The sequence below is a fragment of the Lucilia cuprina genome, chromosome 4, assembly GCF_022045245.1.
Source record: "Lucilia cuprina isolate Lc7/37 chromosome 4, ASM2204524v1, whole genome shotgun sequence".
Taxonomy (NCBI): Eukaryota; Metazoa; Arthropoda; class Insecta; order Diptera; family Calliphoridae; genus Lucilia; species Lucilia cuprina.
Genome location: NC_060952.1, coordinates 89,458,065 through 89,475,449, shown reverse-complemented (window position 1 = coordinate 89,475,449; position 17,385 = coordinate 89,458,065). Strand labels below are relative to the sequence as shown.

Genomic DNA, 17,385 nt, shown 5'->3' with positions numbered 1-17,385 from the left:
CCATTCAAAGGATTCTCCATGTATATAGACTACAACAGGATACAAATGTTTTTGCATAAAACTATCATCTCGACTTGCTGCCGCAGCCGAGGCATAAGCAAATGCCGGTCCTCCTCCACCTGCATCAGTTGCAGTGGCATCATTTTCATTAGGCACATACACATTCAAATACAAACAATCCTCATTTTCCGTTTTGAGATAAGGTAGCAAACGTGTCAAATGTTTATAACGGCCTTTAGACATTTTAGCTGTACCCTGTAAAGAGATATCCGGTAATTTTTGAGGACAAACGGGTGGTAGGTGATGAGCCATCTTTAATCCTTGCCAGGGTAAGGCAGCACCTAAATAAAAACATACAGATAAATAATGTGAATAAAGTTGTTACGTAAAGTATATACAAGAATGTTTAGAACAGGGTTTACTATGGATGGTGTTTGATATTGTTGAAAAATATTGTTTTGTTTAATTGCATTCTTACATTGTGTGTATATGGAAGAATTTTTTAATTACATATAAAAATTTAGTAATGAAATTTTACAATAAAACTTCTTGGATAGCTTTTGAAGAGATTGACTAGGTTTTTGCTAATATCTCTATAATGGATCGATTTTGCTAATTTTATATAAGAAACTTCTATAAAGAAGGTCTTGAAGAATTTTTAACGATTTTGGTTTAGAAGATATCAGTTGACTTCAGAAAATTGATTTCAACAGACGGATAGACATACAGATAGATTAGGGTTATATTTTTTTTACAATTTTAGAAAATTTCAAATTGGTTCTAGCCGTTCCCCATAGAGTATATAAAAGTTAATAGAAAAAGCATATAATTTTTTCCTGAGCCTATAAACAGTTTTCGCGGCATATGCTCTAAGGTTTTCAATATTTACTCTAGCAAAATTTTAATTTGTTATACCCTAAATCCACCTTATAGTATTCCGTTCGACTCAGAATCACAAAATTGGAGTTTTTCGATAAAATCAAGTGTCAATATATGACCCACAACATTTATACGATAAAAAAAGTAAGGAATGGTTTTTGAAAATCGATTTTAGGCAGAAGGATTTCGCACCGAATTAATTCGGTTTGAACACATCGAAATATTCGTCATAGGCCGCAAAAGTCTATAAATTGTGAAATTGTGATAAATGAATTTATCTCTCATACAAGTCCCTTCAAAATTCAACACAAACTTGTTTTATAAGAACAGAAATCTCTCTAAAACTTTTAAAGGTATCAGGTCATGATTGATCGTAGCCATGTTTAAGGTCCCCATAAGGAATTTACTTTAACGTTTATATCATGCTTAATAATAGCAGTATTATGGCTATAAGAACAAAAATCCCTATTTGTTTAAGATCGTTCACACATCAGTCCCTACTCCCCATATAATCTCCCCTTCAGTAAATGACTACGACTCATGACTGGCTTAGTCAGAGCAGCATATTGGCCATAAACAAGCTTTTAAGTATGATAAAAAGATATTATTTCGGAACATATGTAAACTTCAGCATATTTCAAATAAATAAGAAAACATTCAGAAATCTCCTTCAGTAAACGACTTTAAACATGGTTCAATCATAGCAGTATAGATGCCATTAACACGTATTTTTGTTATAATTATAAATCTCTTCAAAATTGATCTTATCCTCCTTTTAAGACGCCTTTAATAATTATTAAATATCATAATTTCCAACAAAAGGTTTTTATTCTAAAATATCAGCAACTCTGTTATATTTTGTATTTTTTTTATATATATATATTCGCAAAATAATATTTAATATGTCCTTGACTGTTGCCTTGAGTATAATTTATCCCTAAATTTAATAGTTATTAAGTTGATCTGCATTTATCAAATATAATTTAGTATTAAATTTAGCATAAATAGAAAACAAAACTGATAAAATTTCCGACAGATTTTATTATTACAATGTCAATAAATTTAACTATCATTTTGTGTTCAATTGGCACCAAACTAACTATATTCATAAATTCTGTATGCTAAGAATATATAAATATTTTAATAAATTATTAAATTTTTATATAAGTAGCTCTATAAACATTTATGTGTTTTATTAACTAGTCTATCACATTTATGTCTTGACATTCAATTTTATTTATGATTTCTTAATTTGTTTATGTCTTAAAGACATAAAAGAAATATTCTTTAGTATTATTATAAATTTATATATAAATGAGTTTTTATTGACAAAAAATTTATATAATTTTATTTATATTACTTTTAGCCACTAGTTGCTTTTTACTTAGTTAGTTTTTACTTAGTTTGTTCTTTAAACCTACATACAATAATTCTATTGTTATTATGCCATTGGCTTTTTGACCTTATTAAACAAAATAAAGTAATTTTAAAAGATTTTTTTTTATTTGTTTTTATTAATATGCTTATGAGCTTTAGTATTTCAGTATTATTCATTTCCTTTAACTAGTCAGTCTGTCAGTCGTTTGCTAGTTATATTGTAGTTATTATTTGATGAGTAAATTTTGATTGTGTTTGTGCTTTAAGTTTTTATTGTGCTCAATATAGACTTTTGGTCACCCAAACGCATGTTAAAGTTTGGCAGCTTGGCGTCGGATATAATTTAAAATGTAACCCAGTTGACAAGAGAAACTTTTGTATAAAGGATATTTTTTTACGTGGCAACGGTTTTTAATCCTTGCTTACTGATAGTCTTATAAAAATTTTGTTTTAAAAAGCTTTATAACTTAAGCTTCTTAAAATATTTGCCTTGCCTTTCCATATTTTCATGCGTATTTATTTTTTTTAACTTCAACATGCTTATTGGGTTATTTTACCACACACAATTTTATCGTTTTGTTTTTTTCCTTCTACATTTTTCTGAAATTGGAACACAGTATACTTTTACTTCTGTTTAAAACCAAAGAACTTGGTTAACATTTACTCCCATACACTCATGTATGTATTTACATTACATTCACATAAAGAATATGCACATAAAATACACTTATACATATACATATGTAAATATAAATACATACATAGCTTGCATATAAAATTGTATGTTAAAACACTGATTTAACATGCATTTCTATTGCATTTGTCTTTCGACAAGATTCCGTATTGCACATAGTACACATACATACATATGTATTTACATACAAATGTATAAAAATACATGTGTTTGTATATATTTATTTATGTAAATATCCTTGTATATTTACACACATAACAAACCACGAGTCAATAGAATGGGTCACAGGTTTAGACTTTTTGTATAGTATTAATAGTGTTTGAAAGCAAATATTAGATAAAGCAATAGGGTTAAACAAAACAAGTTCAAAAATTTTTCAAGCCAAGTTGACTGTAAAGCATCCTATATATATAAAAAAAAAAAACTGAATTGAATCTTATGTACTTTTTGTTCTTAGAAATTTTTTTTGGAGTATATCTAGATTATGAAGGAGGCTTTTAAGAAAATATCTGTTTGATGTGCTTATTCCTTGCCTAAACTACTTCTGTGAATATTTATAGTGCAATCTTTGATAATTTTTCACTATGCCATCGATTTGATAACAAACAAGAAATGCTTTAGACAATCTGAAGGTGAAAACAAGACCAGGTTTTTTGAATGAAATTCCGCTGACCGTCAGTGTAAACTAAGATTGCAAAGTCTTAAAGGACAGTGTATGTAATGTCCCCTATTTGGCATTCTGATTTGGAAGGAATTATCTAAGTAATAGATGGAATGTCTCAGATTTTGCCAAAGTATTTTTGTAAGATGGTGTAATGGTAATAAGAAAATTCATTGCAGCTTTTGAAACAACAACTCCTTCAGAGTTGTCTGTTTCCAACTTAGTGGGGGGTTTAATGGGTTGGTGCTGATGCTTATAACGCACAACAATATTGGTCATATACCCATCTCCAAGTAATCCGATCGGCTCATAATAATTTTCAGAGACGATTTACCTATGTCCGTCCGTCTGTCTGTCTGTCTGTCTGTCTGGCCTTCCATCCGTCCAAATTTTAATAACTCAAAACTTTATTTTATCAATCTTGAGTTTTTCTATCATTTTGGAAAGACAATTTATAAAATGGAGCTATAATTAATACTTAAAGCCTCATTTTGTAAAAAAAAAAAATTCCAAAAATTTTCATTTTCATCCGCATCATTTACAAAATAATTAAATAATATTTTATAGTTTTAATACTTTCAGAAATCTACCTATTGCATCATCAGGTTAATAAGAATTTTATTAATAGTAATTATCCGTTAGAGTGCCCCTATATGTGTATATCGGTCAATTTTTGCAGATTATTATAATGATCGGTCCTTGGCACATCGTCCATGGTCCATTATTGCACCATACAACCGGATCTTCAGTATTGAACTTTTCAACTCATAATTCGGAGTTAAAAAGTCCATATTTGACCCATATAGAAAATTAAGAAAATTCTTAGTGTTGTATTTTGACTGATTAGAGAGCTTTACATAAGAGATATTTCATCATAAACTTTCTAACTTAATGTTGATTAAACTTTATCTAACATTTAAATGTGAAAAATATGATTGGTATAGGGTATTTAAGGAAAAACATGTAACAGTAATTTAAAGTACACATGACAAGTAAGCAATTGTTTATATGAACAGAGAGATGAACAAAGTAGTAAACAAATTAGTTATTATAAGATTTTCTAAATAGTGCTTCACACTAATACTTATAAAACATCTAAATAAAATGTCCTTCATTTGGTTTAATCCTTTTATTGGATGTTACGAGATTGAATCAATTTAGTTGAGCGTTTTGACATTTTTCAAGAACTTTCGCTATTATTTAAAAGAAATGATATTTACTGTATTAATTTATTGTTATCAAAAATATATAATTGATATTAATCATAAATTTTAAAAATATTTTAGTTACTGTAAACATTTTTAAGTTCATGACATTTATACTATGATTAACTGAAACATAATATAAATATAACAATATTATGATAAAAATTAATATATTTGAAAGAAGTATTTGAACTGTATTCAATCATATGTTATGTTATTTTTATTAAAAATTAAATTAAAATCTTGTATTTAAAAACAATATGTTGCTCTTAGAACATGGTTACAACCATGTTATTTTTGCATGAAAAAACTTATCTTTGACTCTAGATGAAAAGGTGGAAATCTATCTGTTAATATGAAAAGTTCGTATTAAAACTTAAATTTATCACTTGCTCAGAAGCCACATTAACCGATATGTATAATTCCAAAATTCCTTCAGAATTCTCTATAAATTTTTTTTGTTTCCAAAAAGTAGTATTTTGTTACCAATATTCTTTGTCTAACTTTACCTAATGCACTTAAGCTAACAAATATCAAATATGTTATACACACTTCTATACGTGTGGATTTAAACGTATATTGTTGTGTACATATAAATACACCAATTCTTTAACAAATAACTATCACATACACATTTGCATATGAAAAGGAAAATCAACGTATACAAACCATGTATAAAAATGCAAAATAAAGAGTGAAACAAATCTATTGACACCATGAGACTCAATTTGGCGTGTTAATTAGAGATTTGAATTGCAGGGAATATAAATGTTGTTGAAATTTGAATTACACGCTTTGCAGAGAATTTAAAGTTTATATCGAAAAAAAGGAAAAATACCCAGTAAAAACTTTAATCACCATGTGAGAAATTAAAATGCAAAAATTTACTTACATAATAGCATTTTAAGAGCACTATTTGAACACGGTGATGTCATTGGTGGCAAGTACTTGACAAAAACGATTACAAGTAATTAGAAAAAGTAGTCATTGTAAATCACATGAATAAACATATACAGCATCTGTATCTTCACTGACAAAATGACTAATGAATTAAAGAGTATTATTAGTAGGACCTTATTAGACTACTTCTATGTAATGCAGACCATATGTAGTACTCATTGAAAAGTATGTTGTTAGGTAAGTAATTACAACTGATAGCCATTTCCCAGTTTGTACTGGGTATATATTAATGTGCTTGAATTCCAAATTTTGATTTTTTTATTTTTCGTTGCTTTTACACTAGATATGGATGTCCAATCTCGAACATATGTAGTACTCATTGAAAAGTATGTTGTTAGGTAAGTAATTTAAACTGATAGCCATTACCCAGTTTTTGCTGGGTAGATATTGATGTGCTTGAATTCTAAATTATTTTTCGTTGCTTTTACTCTAGATATACATGTCCGTTTTCGACATTGGTATATTTATTTAATTTGAAATATTTTCCTTTATACAAACTTATTACAATATTTTTTTTTGTACATATTTCCTCGTAATCTCGCGAAACCTCATCTATGCGTTTAATTACATTTCTTTGTGTATTATATTTCATCAACAAAAATATGTTGGTTTACCTATATAATTTTAAAATGTTTATATACAAAACTTACAGTTTTTCTGTTTTATTCTCATATGTTTAGCTTATTGTTTAAAACATTTGGATAACGCGGTTTTGTGTGTGGTAGAATTTCATTTTGTAACAATTTGTAGTCGTAACAGCAGCGTTTACATAGTTGCATATTAGTTGAAAGTATTCTTTGAAACTATTATTTGCATTATTAATGTATTCATATGGGTGTGTGTGTTTGTGTGTGAGAGTATAATGTGTAAATACCAGCAAGTATCCAGCAGTTCGGTGTGTCTTGAGCTTGTATTTTCAGTAAGAGTTTATATTTAATTCTTACTAAAGAACCCAGCTATTACAATATATTTGTACAGTTCACAATCGATGTCGTATCGTTGTAGCATTGTATGTCATAAAAATTTTTCAAATAATTTTTTTTTTCAAACAATTGGACAATTATATTAACATTTTTATACACAGCAAAGTAGTTCGAAAAAAATTTTATAAGGTTGTATATAGTAGACTTGTCTATTGATTAATCTAATGACATATCTTTGGACAAATTTAGTGACTTGTCTATAGAAATACCTATGGAGTAGTCCATTGACAAGAAAATGGAATAGGCCATAAAAAATCAAAAGACTTAATATAAAATTCTTTAAACATCCAAAAGGATAATTTCATAAACAACCCAATTGACAAACTAGTCAATAAACTGCTCAAGAGACTAGTAAAATGACTAACTGATAGACCAGTCATGGTAACATTTCATAGACAGGTCTATAGAGCAGCATATGGACTAGATTATATAGTAATTAGTACACCAGTCAATTGACCTGTCTATATATTTTTTTTAATTTGTTCAAGTCTGACACTTTTTTCTGCATTATTACCAAACGATTTGTGAGAATGAATAGTCAGGCATAGTCGACCATATTATACCCTACATTGGTGAGTATGTTAAAAATATGGATTACTTTTGATTAAAAATGCATTTAATTTGTTTTTTCCTTAAATTCGGAAATATTTTAATAATTTGTTGACAAAAAAGTAGTTATATGGGGACTGGAGTAAATATGGGCGAGATTCAAGAAAATTAAATATAATTAAAGCGCTAATAAATCAATTCAAAAAGTAATTCTATTGGTATATTTTCAGGTGGGTTTAGGAACCATACTTTACATCCCAGCAAAAAAAAAAAAACTTCCAAATAAGCCAAAAAAAAGTAGAAATTGCTCCTCGGAAGTACTGAAAAAGATCTGAAGAAGTTATGATTTTAACACAAGCTTGTCATAATAGTGATGCCCTACATATGAAGTGTATAGAATTTGGATTCTTTTCACATCTTTGGATGTCAATAAACATCGCTTCCACAGATGGTAAACATATTCACAAAGTGCTACTTTTGAAGTGGTGATAAATGTTATTCTTTTGGAAGTACTTTTTTATTTTTGCTTGGATGTTGCAAACACTATTGTGGTGTATAAAAATTATAGTTCGAATCTTGATAGGATACCATTACTTCTACTAAGACCTCTAGTTTCAGAATGCAACGTCTGTTACAGATGTTTTGTAAATTTTGTATTTTTTCCTTTTTTGTTAAATATCCTTAAAATCCTACAGTTAGTTTTTGGCATAAAACAACATTTGCAATTTTTAAAACAATTCCTTTTGAGCATATGAAAGCATTTTGATGTAAAGAAAGTTTTTAAATAAAAAGTGTTTTAGTTGATCAAGTTACGAAATTCATTCTCTCTGACATAATAATGAATATTGAGAATTTTATCGGGAAAGCCAATTCAGCCACTTATTTATTAAATAAAAATTTGTTCGAAATAGGTTGTAATTTTTTAAATAATATTTAAATAATATTTATAAACAAAATCTAAAAATTCAGTTTTGCTATTTAAAGACGATAAAGAAGGGTAACAAACTATAAGTGAAATGGCCTTTAAAATAACGCCCTAATTTGTAACACCAACATGTTTACATATTTTTTGCATTTACTGCTGCTTTGTCGTAAATCAAAAACAAAAAACTGAGTTGTTTAAAGTTATCAAGTCCTTAATTAAAAACAAAATTGTTAATTTTTTTTCGCTAGTTTTTGGTTTGTTCTATAAAGAACATTTTCTAGAAAAAGGTTAAAAATTTTAGTTACGACATTATTACAGCAAATGCGCACTGTTTAGTTTACCCTTTGCTAAAGGCCCTTTACAGACAATGTTTTAAAACTTTTTGTTGGCTTGTTTACCAAATATTACGCAGCAACCATGTATTAATATGTTTGTATATGTGTAAACTTCTGTTATTGCATTTTCTGTTGCAAAAAAAAAACTTTTTTGGGATATGGTGAGGATATGAGCTCATATACTTATACAACTTTGAGAAATAGTTTCTTCTTTATGTATTAACAAATGTACATACATTGTGCATACATGTATAAGTGTATATGTTTTAAAATGTTGACTTTGTTTTATCTTAATATATGTATTTTTTTACGATTGACTATTAGATTTCCAATTAGTGGTTTAAACAAATAAAAACTTATTATTTTGAATATTAGCTTTACATTTTTTCTTAACCCATTAACGTCGAATGGGCTTGGTATCAAAATTTTTAATAACATCCGTTCTCAAAGTTTGCAGGTTTATTTTTCAAATTAACGACTAAAATATGCAAACAAATACACGACGTTATCAAATTTACAAAAAATTATATTGTGTTATTAAAGTGACAACGCGTTGTTTAAATGACAACGTTTCGCTGTCGAAATCACAACGATGCATTGCCGTAATGATATAATTTGTTGTTGCAATGACAACGATGACAAGGCATCAACGATAGTTGTCAAAATAATAACACAAAATTAACAAATGTGCTAAGCTCACTTTTTAAAACAAATCGTATAAATTTCTGTACTTTTCTATTGGGTTTTTACTCTCAGCACGTAAACGGACTGAGCAGATGCCCCAATTTATATGAATTCATCACTCTTTGAACTTGTTTCAGGAAAGCTTTAGAGAACATTACCTATATTAATAAGGGTAAAGGACTGATTCTTTGAAATCTTCTTAGAAGTAGTTTGGAATCAAAACGGTATTTCACAGAGAAGGTTCCTTAAGAAATTATAATATTACTATCAGTAGATGGTAAAAAATCTACAGCGGTTATATTTACAACCGTTCTGAGCAGATATCCTAATTTTTTCGAATTTATTACTCTTGGAACTTGTTCTAGGAAAGCTTTAGAGAACAATACCAGCATAAAGAACGACATAGTTTTTCGCAATGGTGACATCACTACTAGAAACAAAATTGATGGTCAGAAATCTTAAAGGGGTTATATTTGCATCCGTTCTAAAACTAATTAATTTCGAACAAATTCTTAAATCATTTTTGTAGTCAAATAATTTCAATCGAATTCTTTAATTCATTTGAAAATTAATTACTGTACAATTTTTTTAAAATTTTTAGTTTTAAACTAATCTCTATATAAAATGTATAAGTAAACATTTGTTGTTTAATTAAAATATAAAAGAATTTTTAATATATTTTAAATTTTAAGCTTGAATAAAATGTTTAAATTTCCCAACTATATAAATGTTTAAAATTCATCAAGTAATTTTAACTTGTTTAAAGTTTCATTAAAGTGTATAATTAATTTAAATTTCTTTTCCGGAAACTTTTGCTCTTTTTTAATTACTATCCACACTTCATTTAATTGTAACATCAGGGAACAAAATTTTTTCTTTGCTATCTAAAAAAAAAAATCAACAACAACTAAAAACAACTTATACTCATTAAAATGCACATACTGTATATAAAATAAAAGTGTAGTAAAACTAACAAAAACCCTAACATAACTATAGATAAATATGTATGTATGAATTTAAGGTTGTATGTTTGCACTACCACATATTCATTATGAAAAAATACATGAAAATTCACTTACATATGTTGATATGTATGTATATTAGGTGGGCTCGAACTGTATGAACAAATTTTGTTTGTATTGGACAGTTTGTTTATATTTCCATGTGATAGGTTATGGAATGAAACATTATCCGATTTTTACAATATCTAAAAATATATACTGACTTTAAACCTTACATTGTAATTCTAAGAGAAGAAACCATAGAAAAAAAAGAGCAGAAATTTTAGCCGATTTATAATCTGTCCTTAGCAACATGTTTAAAATACATCGAATATTTAAACTTTAATTTACTTCAAAATATTTGAAAGTTTTTGGAAACCATCCTACTGACCAAGTAGTACGTATAAAAAAACATAAAAGCAACACTTGACCCCATAACTAAGTTACTATGGAATGAAGACGAAAGAAGTACAATAAAAAATATATTGGAAATTGCTAAAAGTATTTCTATTTTGTGTTCTATGTTAAAAGTGTGCAATTTTGTAATTGAATGAGAATATTTTTTTCTGTTAGGTTGGGAGAAAAATTTAATTCCTGATAGCTTTAAAAATATGCATATTTTTAAAAAAGTTACGGTGCACCATTAAATATTTTTAAATTAAAACTGTTGTATGATTATTATAAAGACTAACTAACTAACTTACTAACTAACTAACTAACTAACTAACTAACTAACTAACTAACTAACTAACTAACTAACTAACTAACTAACTAACTAACTAACTAACTAACTAACTAACTAACTAACTAACTAACTAACTAACTAACTAACTAACTAACTAACCAACTAACTAACTAACTTACTAACTAACTAACTAACTAACTAACTAACTAACTAACTAACTAACTAACTAACTAACTAACTAACTAACTAACTAACCAACTAACTAACCAACTAACCAACTAACTAACCAACTAACTAACTAACTAACTAACTAACTAACTAACTAACTAACTAACTAACTAACTATCTAACTTACTAACTTACTAACTTACTAACTTACTAACTTACTAACTTACTAACTTACTAACTTACTAACTTACTAACTTACTAACTTACTAACTTACTAACTTACTAACTTACTAACTTACTAACTTACTAACTTACTAACTTACTAACTTACTAACTTACTAACTTACTAACTTACTAACTTACTAACTTACTAACTTACTAACTTACTAACATACTAACATACTAACTTACTAACTTACTAACTTACTATCTAACTAACTACCTAACTAACTAACTAACTTACTAACTAAACAAGTTTTGCTTTATCCTGAAACAATATGACGAAAAACAAAGCTCAAAACGTATTTATTTCACAAAGTAAATAAATCATTCTAAGATTCAAAATTTTTCAAAAGCATATAGAACAAGTGAGAGTATTAAATTCGAATCATCAACTACTATATACCGTAAAAGAAATGCTCCCCTATAAACATTAGGGTGATATTTGGAATATGACTTAAGTCAATGATGGACTGAGCTCTTTTGAAATAACAATATATTAATTTTTTAAAACTAAATATTTTTTGTATATTTTAATACCGTGAGCGTATGAGCAATTTTTTTGAAGAGGACCTTCATATGCGTCAATTATAAACCAATACTTAAAAAATTTTGATTCGGAAATTTTAATTCGGAACCACACAATCGTATTTCCTAAATAAGGATTTTGAGCTTATAATTATTTATATGTCATATTTCAACAAAAATCAGCAACTTTGTTTTATATAGGTCTCATTTGACCTTACAAACTTTCGTACAGAAAATGACTTTTAAATATTAATTACTCAATGATAAAACATCGCAAATTGGAGTTTTATTAATTTTTCTATATTCTCGTCTGTTTAGGGTTTAGTGGGGATTGTTTATTTGAGTTTTGACTGATGTTTGTAACTCACAATAATATTGGTCCTATACCCACCTTAAGGTATATAATACTATATGGTCGGCCTTGCCCGACTATAATTTTTTATTTATTTAAAGATTAAACATACTCTTGATCTAAATCGATCATGCACAGAAAATTGTAATCTCACAAAGTTTCAAATAGATTGCGTGATCTAATATGGGGAATATTTTATTAAAATTGGACCAGTTATTTAGAAATTCAAAATCTCTATAGCTCTCGTATAGTAATGAAACCCAATCCCCTTATATTCTTCTTTTCACGTATTAATTGGTATTTTGAATACAAATATTTTCCAAAGAAACTACACTTTCTCTTAACTACTAAGTAATGAACTTACCTGGTGGCATAAAGCGACGACTACCCACAGGAGCTTCAGCATAAGGTAAACCAAGATATTGATCGACGGCACGTAAACCAGACGATGGTTGAAAATTGCGTTTAATACCCATAAGTCGACCCTGTTTGATAAAAATCTCTCTAGTATATTGCAATTTTTCGGGTATAATATGACGACGTTCAACCGGAGTAGAATGAGCATAAAATATATTATAGTCTCTGTTAGTAGTTGTTGCCGTTGTAGATGCTGATGATGATGCTGCTGCACCGGAAGTAGGTGAAATAAATTCAAGTGGCGGCATTGTTGTCGACGTTGTAGGTGTTGTTACCGCATTGGTGGTTGATGTTGTTTGTAACATTATAGCTGCACGTTTAATTGTAGCTGTTGTTGCTGTCGACACATATTCTTCATTAAATTGCGGCTGTAATTTAATATCACTAATATTAGTAGATTTAAGTAAATTTTGTAGATTTTCCTTAAAGTTCTTAATCAAATAATCTTTTTCACTGCTAGGGCTTTTGTATTGTTTTGCAATTTGCATGTTAGGAAATGTTTGTATTTCAGCTGAAGCTATTTCGAAAGAATCCTCTGCCAAGTCTACTGCAGCAGCCCCTCCAGTATCATTTAATTTTTGTAATGTTTCTAATGTTTCTTCATGTTGCTTTAGCAATTGTTGCATGAATAATTTTGTTGATGTAGCTGTTGTCGGTGATGTTGATGTTATCGTAGATTTTGTTGTTGTTGTTGGTGCTTTTGCTTTTATTGCTTGCTGTAGTGTTTTTATGGCATTTTTCTTTTGTTTAACATTGAGGGCTTTTGTCAAGATATTTTTCTCGACATTCTTTTCGCGATTTTCTTTTGCTGCAACATCGATATCGACAACATCACCTATTACTTCTTTACTTGTTCCCTTGGGAAACCATTGCTGTTGTTGTTGCTGTTGTCGTTGCTGTCTTTGTTGTTGTCGTCGTTTTATTAAAGCTGATGTTGATGATATTGCAGCTGTTTTATGTTGTTGCTGAAATGGCTGTAGCTGTTGTTGTTGAACTACGACAGCACTTGTACACTGTAATTGATTGTGATGTATGCTGACAAATGTCAACCAAAATATCCAAAATATTGTTGAATGTTTCATGGCTGCCGATAGTTTTCTTCCTTTTTTTATTCCATCTACTGATGTTATTTTTTGGCGTATTTTTTCATTTATTTCGATTTTTTCCGGCTCTTTTTTTGCAATTTTATTTTCAGTTTATTTACTTTTTTTCTTCTTTTTTTTAACTTAAAAAATGTTTTAGTTATTTTTGTATATTTTATGGATATTCTTTTTTTAAGTACTTTGTTATTTTATTTCTGCTTTTAAAATTCCTTTCATTTCATTTTAGTTTAAGTTTATTTATTTAAAATATTTTTCTATTTATGTTGTATTTTTTGTAAATGTTCTTTTAAATACTTTATGGTTTATTTAAAGTTGATTTTCATTTGGATTTGTATTGGTTTATTTCTTTTTATTTTCTAATTTAGTTTTCTTCAATTAAATCCAAATATTATTTTTTATTGGTATGTTCAACGAATGGTGAATGCCGACAATATTTTAAATATTTTCTTACGTTTTTACTTATGTGTGTATTTATGTGTATATAAGAGATTCATTTATATAAGAGTTTTTCATTTAGTATAGTTCTTAATGAAACAATTTAAAAATTTAAGCACTTATGGGAATTCTTTTAAAGTTGGCACTATAGTGTGGTGAATAAGAAATGATTTAGATACACGTTTGTATTCGGAAAAAATATATATCTATAAACTTCATTTTCATAAGAAGCGTACAAGCCTGGCATAGCTTAAAAAAGGCTTTAAAAAAATACTCCTGCTTTAAAAGCAGTTATCGTAAAGCTGTTTTTTGAGGTCCACTTGTATGGGGCCAATCCAAAAAAGTAAACCGATATTGCCCATTTTCAATACCAAACAAACCTTAGCAATAGAGAATATTTATGCGAATTTTCAACTGTATAGCTCGTGATCCCCCCGTGGGTATGTTAGCTTGGCGAGATCTCCGCCTTGGTGTTATTGCAATCCAAGGGTGTAAAGAGGTGGCCAATACCTCCAGTCTGACCGGGACTGAAAAATTGCTTACAGTCTACTGCTTGAATTAGTCCTTGCATAGATTGCGAGGTCTGAAGAGATCACCGCATAATCTGGTACTACGGGTGGCCAGTTGCCCGCAGGACTATGTCCTGGCTGATCAGTTGGTTGAGGTATCTTCGGGATCCACGTAGTGGCTGTGGTTTAAACCCAAATTGGCAGGGAAAGTAATAGTCAATATTTCGGAATAAGTTCGGTGCTGTTGCCGAAAACAACCCCACAGATGGAGTGACTGTGGATCTAAGCGTTGGAAATAAGTTAGTATTAGTTGTATATGGTACGGGATGAATGTGAGGTTTGGCGGGCCATACTCCACCCGTCTACCTAACGAATGTGTCGTATGTTTTTCTCTTATAAACGTGTCGTATAAATGAAATGTGTGCTCGGTTGAATAATGATGGATGAAAGGTATCATATACATATGATACCATTGAATTTTCCTTCCTTGTCGAGATATGTTCAGAGTTTACTCTGTTCATATCAGAATTACCACAGTGTGTCCATGTGAGTAAGAATAATGTCCACGGCTTATGATCGTACTTTGGTCTACCGGTTATGTCTCTAGGTGCTGTTGCCGAATCAACAGAGGCCATCCAATGGCCAAGAGATTAGATAGCTCGAGTACTACAGCAAAATACTCGTGCATGTACCCGGTCAGAACCAATGTACAAAAATTACAACCTGTGCTCTTCATTGAAGAACAAAGGGGCGATGGTAGAATGAATTTCTGTTGATGTCAACATTAGGGATCTAAATCTTTAACAACTCTACCGAACATGCTTTCCACAAGTTTTCTATACTTTAGAATAGACTATAGACTAGGCTAAAGACTAAACTAAAGACCAGACTATAGACTAGACTAAAGTCTAGAATAAAGAATAGACTAAAGACTAGAATAATAGAAATATAGACTATACTATAGACTAGGCTATAGACAGGAGTATAGACTATACTATAGATTAGGTTCTAGACTAGACTACAGATTAGACTATAAATTAAACCATAGATTAGATTATAGACTAGACCATAAATTAGACTATAGATTATTTCAAAGATTAGACTATATACTAGACTAAAGGCTAGACTATAGACTGGACTATAGGCTAGACTTTAGGCTGCACTGAAGACTAGAGTACAGAGTAGACTACTGACTATAGACTAGAATATAGACTGGGCTATAGACTAGACTATAGACTAGACTATAGACTAGACTATAGACTAGACTATAGACTAGACTATAGACTAGACTATAGACTAGACTATAGACTAGACTATAGACTAGACTATAGACTAGACTATAGACTAGACTATAGACTAGACTATAGACTAGACTATAGACTAGACTATAGACTAGACTATAAACTAGACTATAGACTAGACTGTAGACTAGACTATAGACTAGACTATAGACTTGACTATAGACTAGACTATAGACTAGACTATAGACTAGACTATAGACAAGACTATAGGCTATACTATAGACTAGACAATTGACTAGACTAGACTGGGTTATAGACAATACTATAGACTTAACTTAAGTCTAAACTATATACTAGATTTGAATTAGGCTATAGCCTGGCTATACTATAATATTTTTTATTATCTTTCAAAATTTCTTCAATAAAGTGTATTTTAAATTCTTTGACTATCAAAATCACAACTAACAAGGTAAAAAGAAGACAAAAGATAAAAATCCCATTTAACTTCTTAAATGCCGGCATACTTGTAAAACTTTCTCTGAACTAAGTGTGCTGGATTTTTTTTTTTTTTTTTTGGTTGAGAATCAGAACAACTCTATTTAAAACTATTTTCTGTTTTATCCTTTAAACTTTACGTCAATTGCCACCATATTAAGCTTTGCCAAAAAGAACGAAATAAGTATATTGAACTAAACATAGAATTCTATTAAAAATTGCTCAAAGAAAACTTATTTTCAATCTAAAAATGTATGTTAATGTTTGGCAATTTAAAAATACATTTAATTTATTTATATTTGATTATGCACAAAACGGTAGGAGCAGAAAATATATTTACATACATATATAAGATCTATACAAAAAATATATAGTTCACTAACTTCTGAAGAAAAAGAAATAATATTTTTTTAGGTTAATAAAAACATGTAGAATTTGAGCCAATACCAATGAAATGTAGAGAAGAATATTTGAAATCGAAACTAAATGAAAACGGTAAAAAACTTTAGTTGAATTTTTCTGAATTAATTAATTTTTATTAATTTATGTTAAAGTTAATTGGTAAATGAGTGTAATTTATTTATTATGTTAATATTATTCGAGATAAATTTATTGTATTCTACAATACTGCAATTTCTTTTCCTAATTACTTCTAAAAAAAGAACATAAAAATTACTTTCTAAGAATGACAAAAAAAAAAAACATAAAAATTACTTTCTTAGAATGACTTCAGATGTAGTGAATTTGGAATTATATAAACAAGACATCCCTTCTATGACAATTCGTGTTTAAAACATCACTTCTTCAGGTTTTTACAGTATTTCCATTAAATTCTACTTCTTTTTCGCTTCTTTGGAAGTTCTTTTTTTTGCTACACAGAAAAAACTGAAAATGAGTTTTAATTATCAAAATAATTGTATCAAGCAAGTTTTGCACCTATAACCAAAATGATGATATCAATTACCAAATTTGTTAAAAAG

The 17,385-nt window shown here is 28.8% G+C and overlaps 1 protein-coding gene and 1 long non-coding RNA gene across 2 annotated transcripts in view; both read right to left on the bottom strand.

Moving 5' to 3' along the window:
* The window catches only part of LOC111675505, a 111,044-nt gene extending 97,202 nt beyond the window's left edge, over nt 1–13,842 (bottom strand). The window contains exons 1-2 of the mRNA XM_046947964.1: nt 12,570–13,842; nt 3–341 (exon numbers count right to left, since the gene is read on the bottom strand). Coding sequence (XP_046803920.1) covers nt 3–341; nt 12,570–13,704 — 1,474 coding nt within the window. The 5' untranslated portion in view covers nt 13,705–13,842. The remainder of the gene's footprint in view (nt 1–2; nt 342–12,569) is intronic.
* Nucleotides 13,843–14,123: 281 nt separating this feature from the next.
* LOC124419785 overlaps nt 14,124–17,385 on the bottom strand; it is a 13,971-nt gene continuing 10,709 nt past the window's right edge. Inside the window, exon 2 of the long non-coding RNA XR_006940810.1 lies at nt 14,124–14,305. This is a non-coding gene — a long non-coding RNA (uncharacterized LOC124419785). The remainder of the gene's footprint in view (nt 14,306–17,385) is intronic.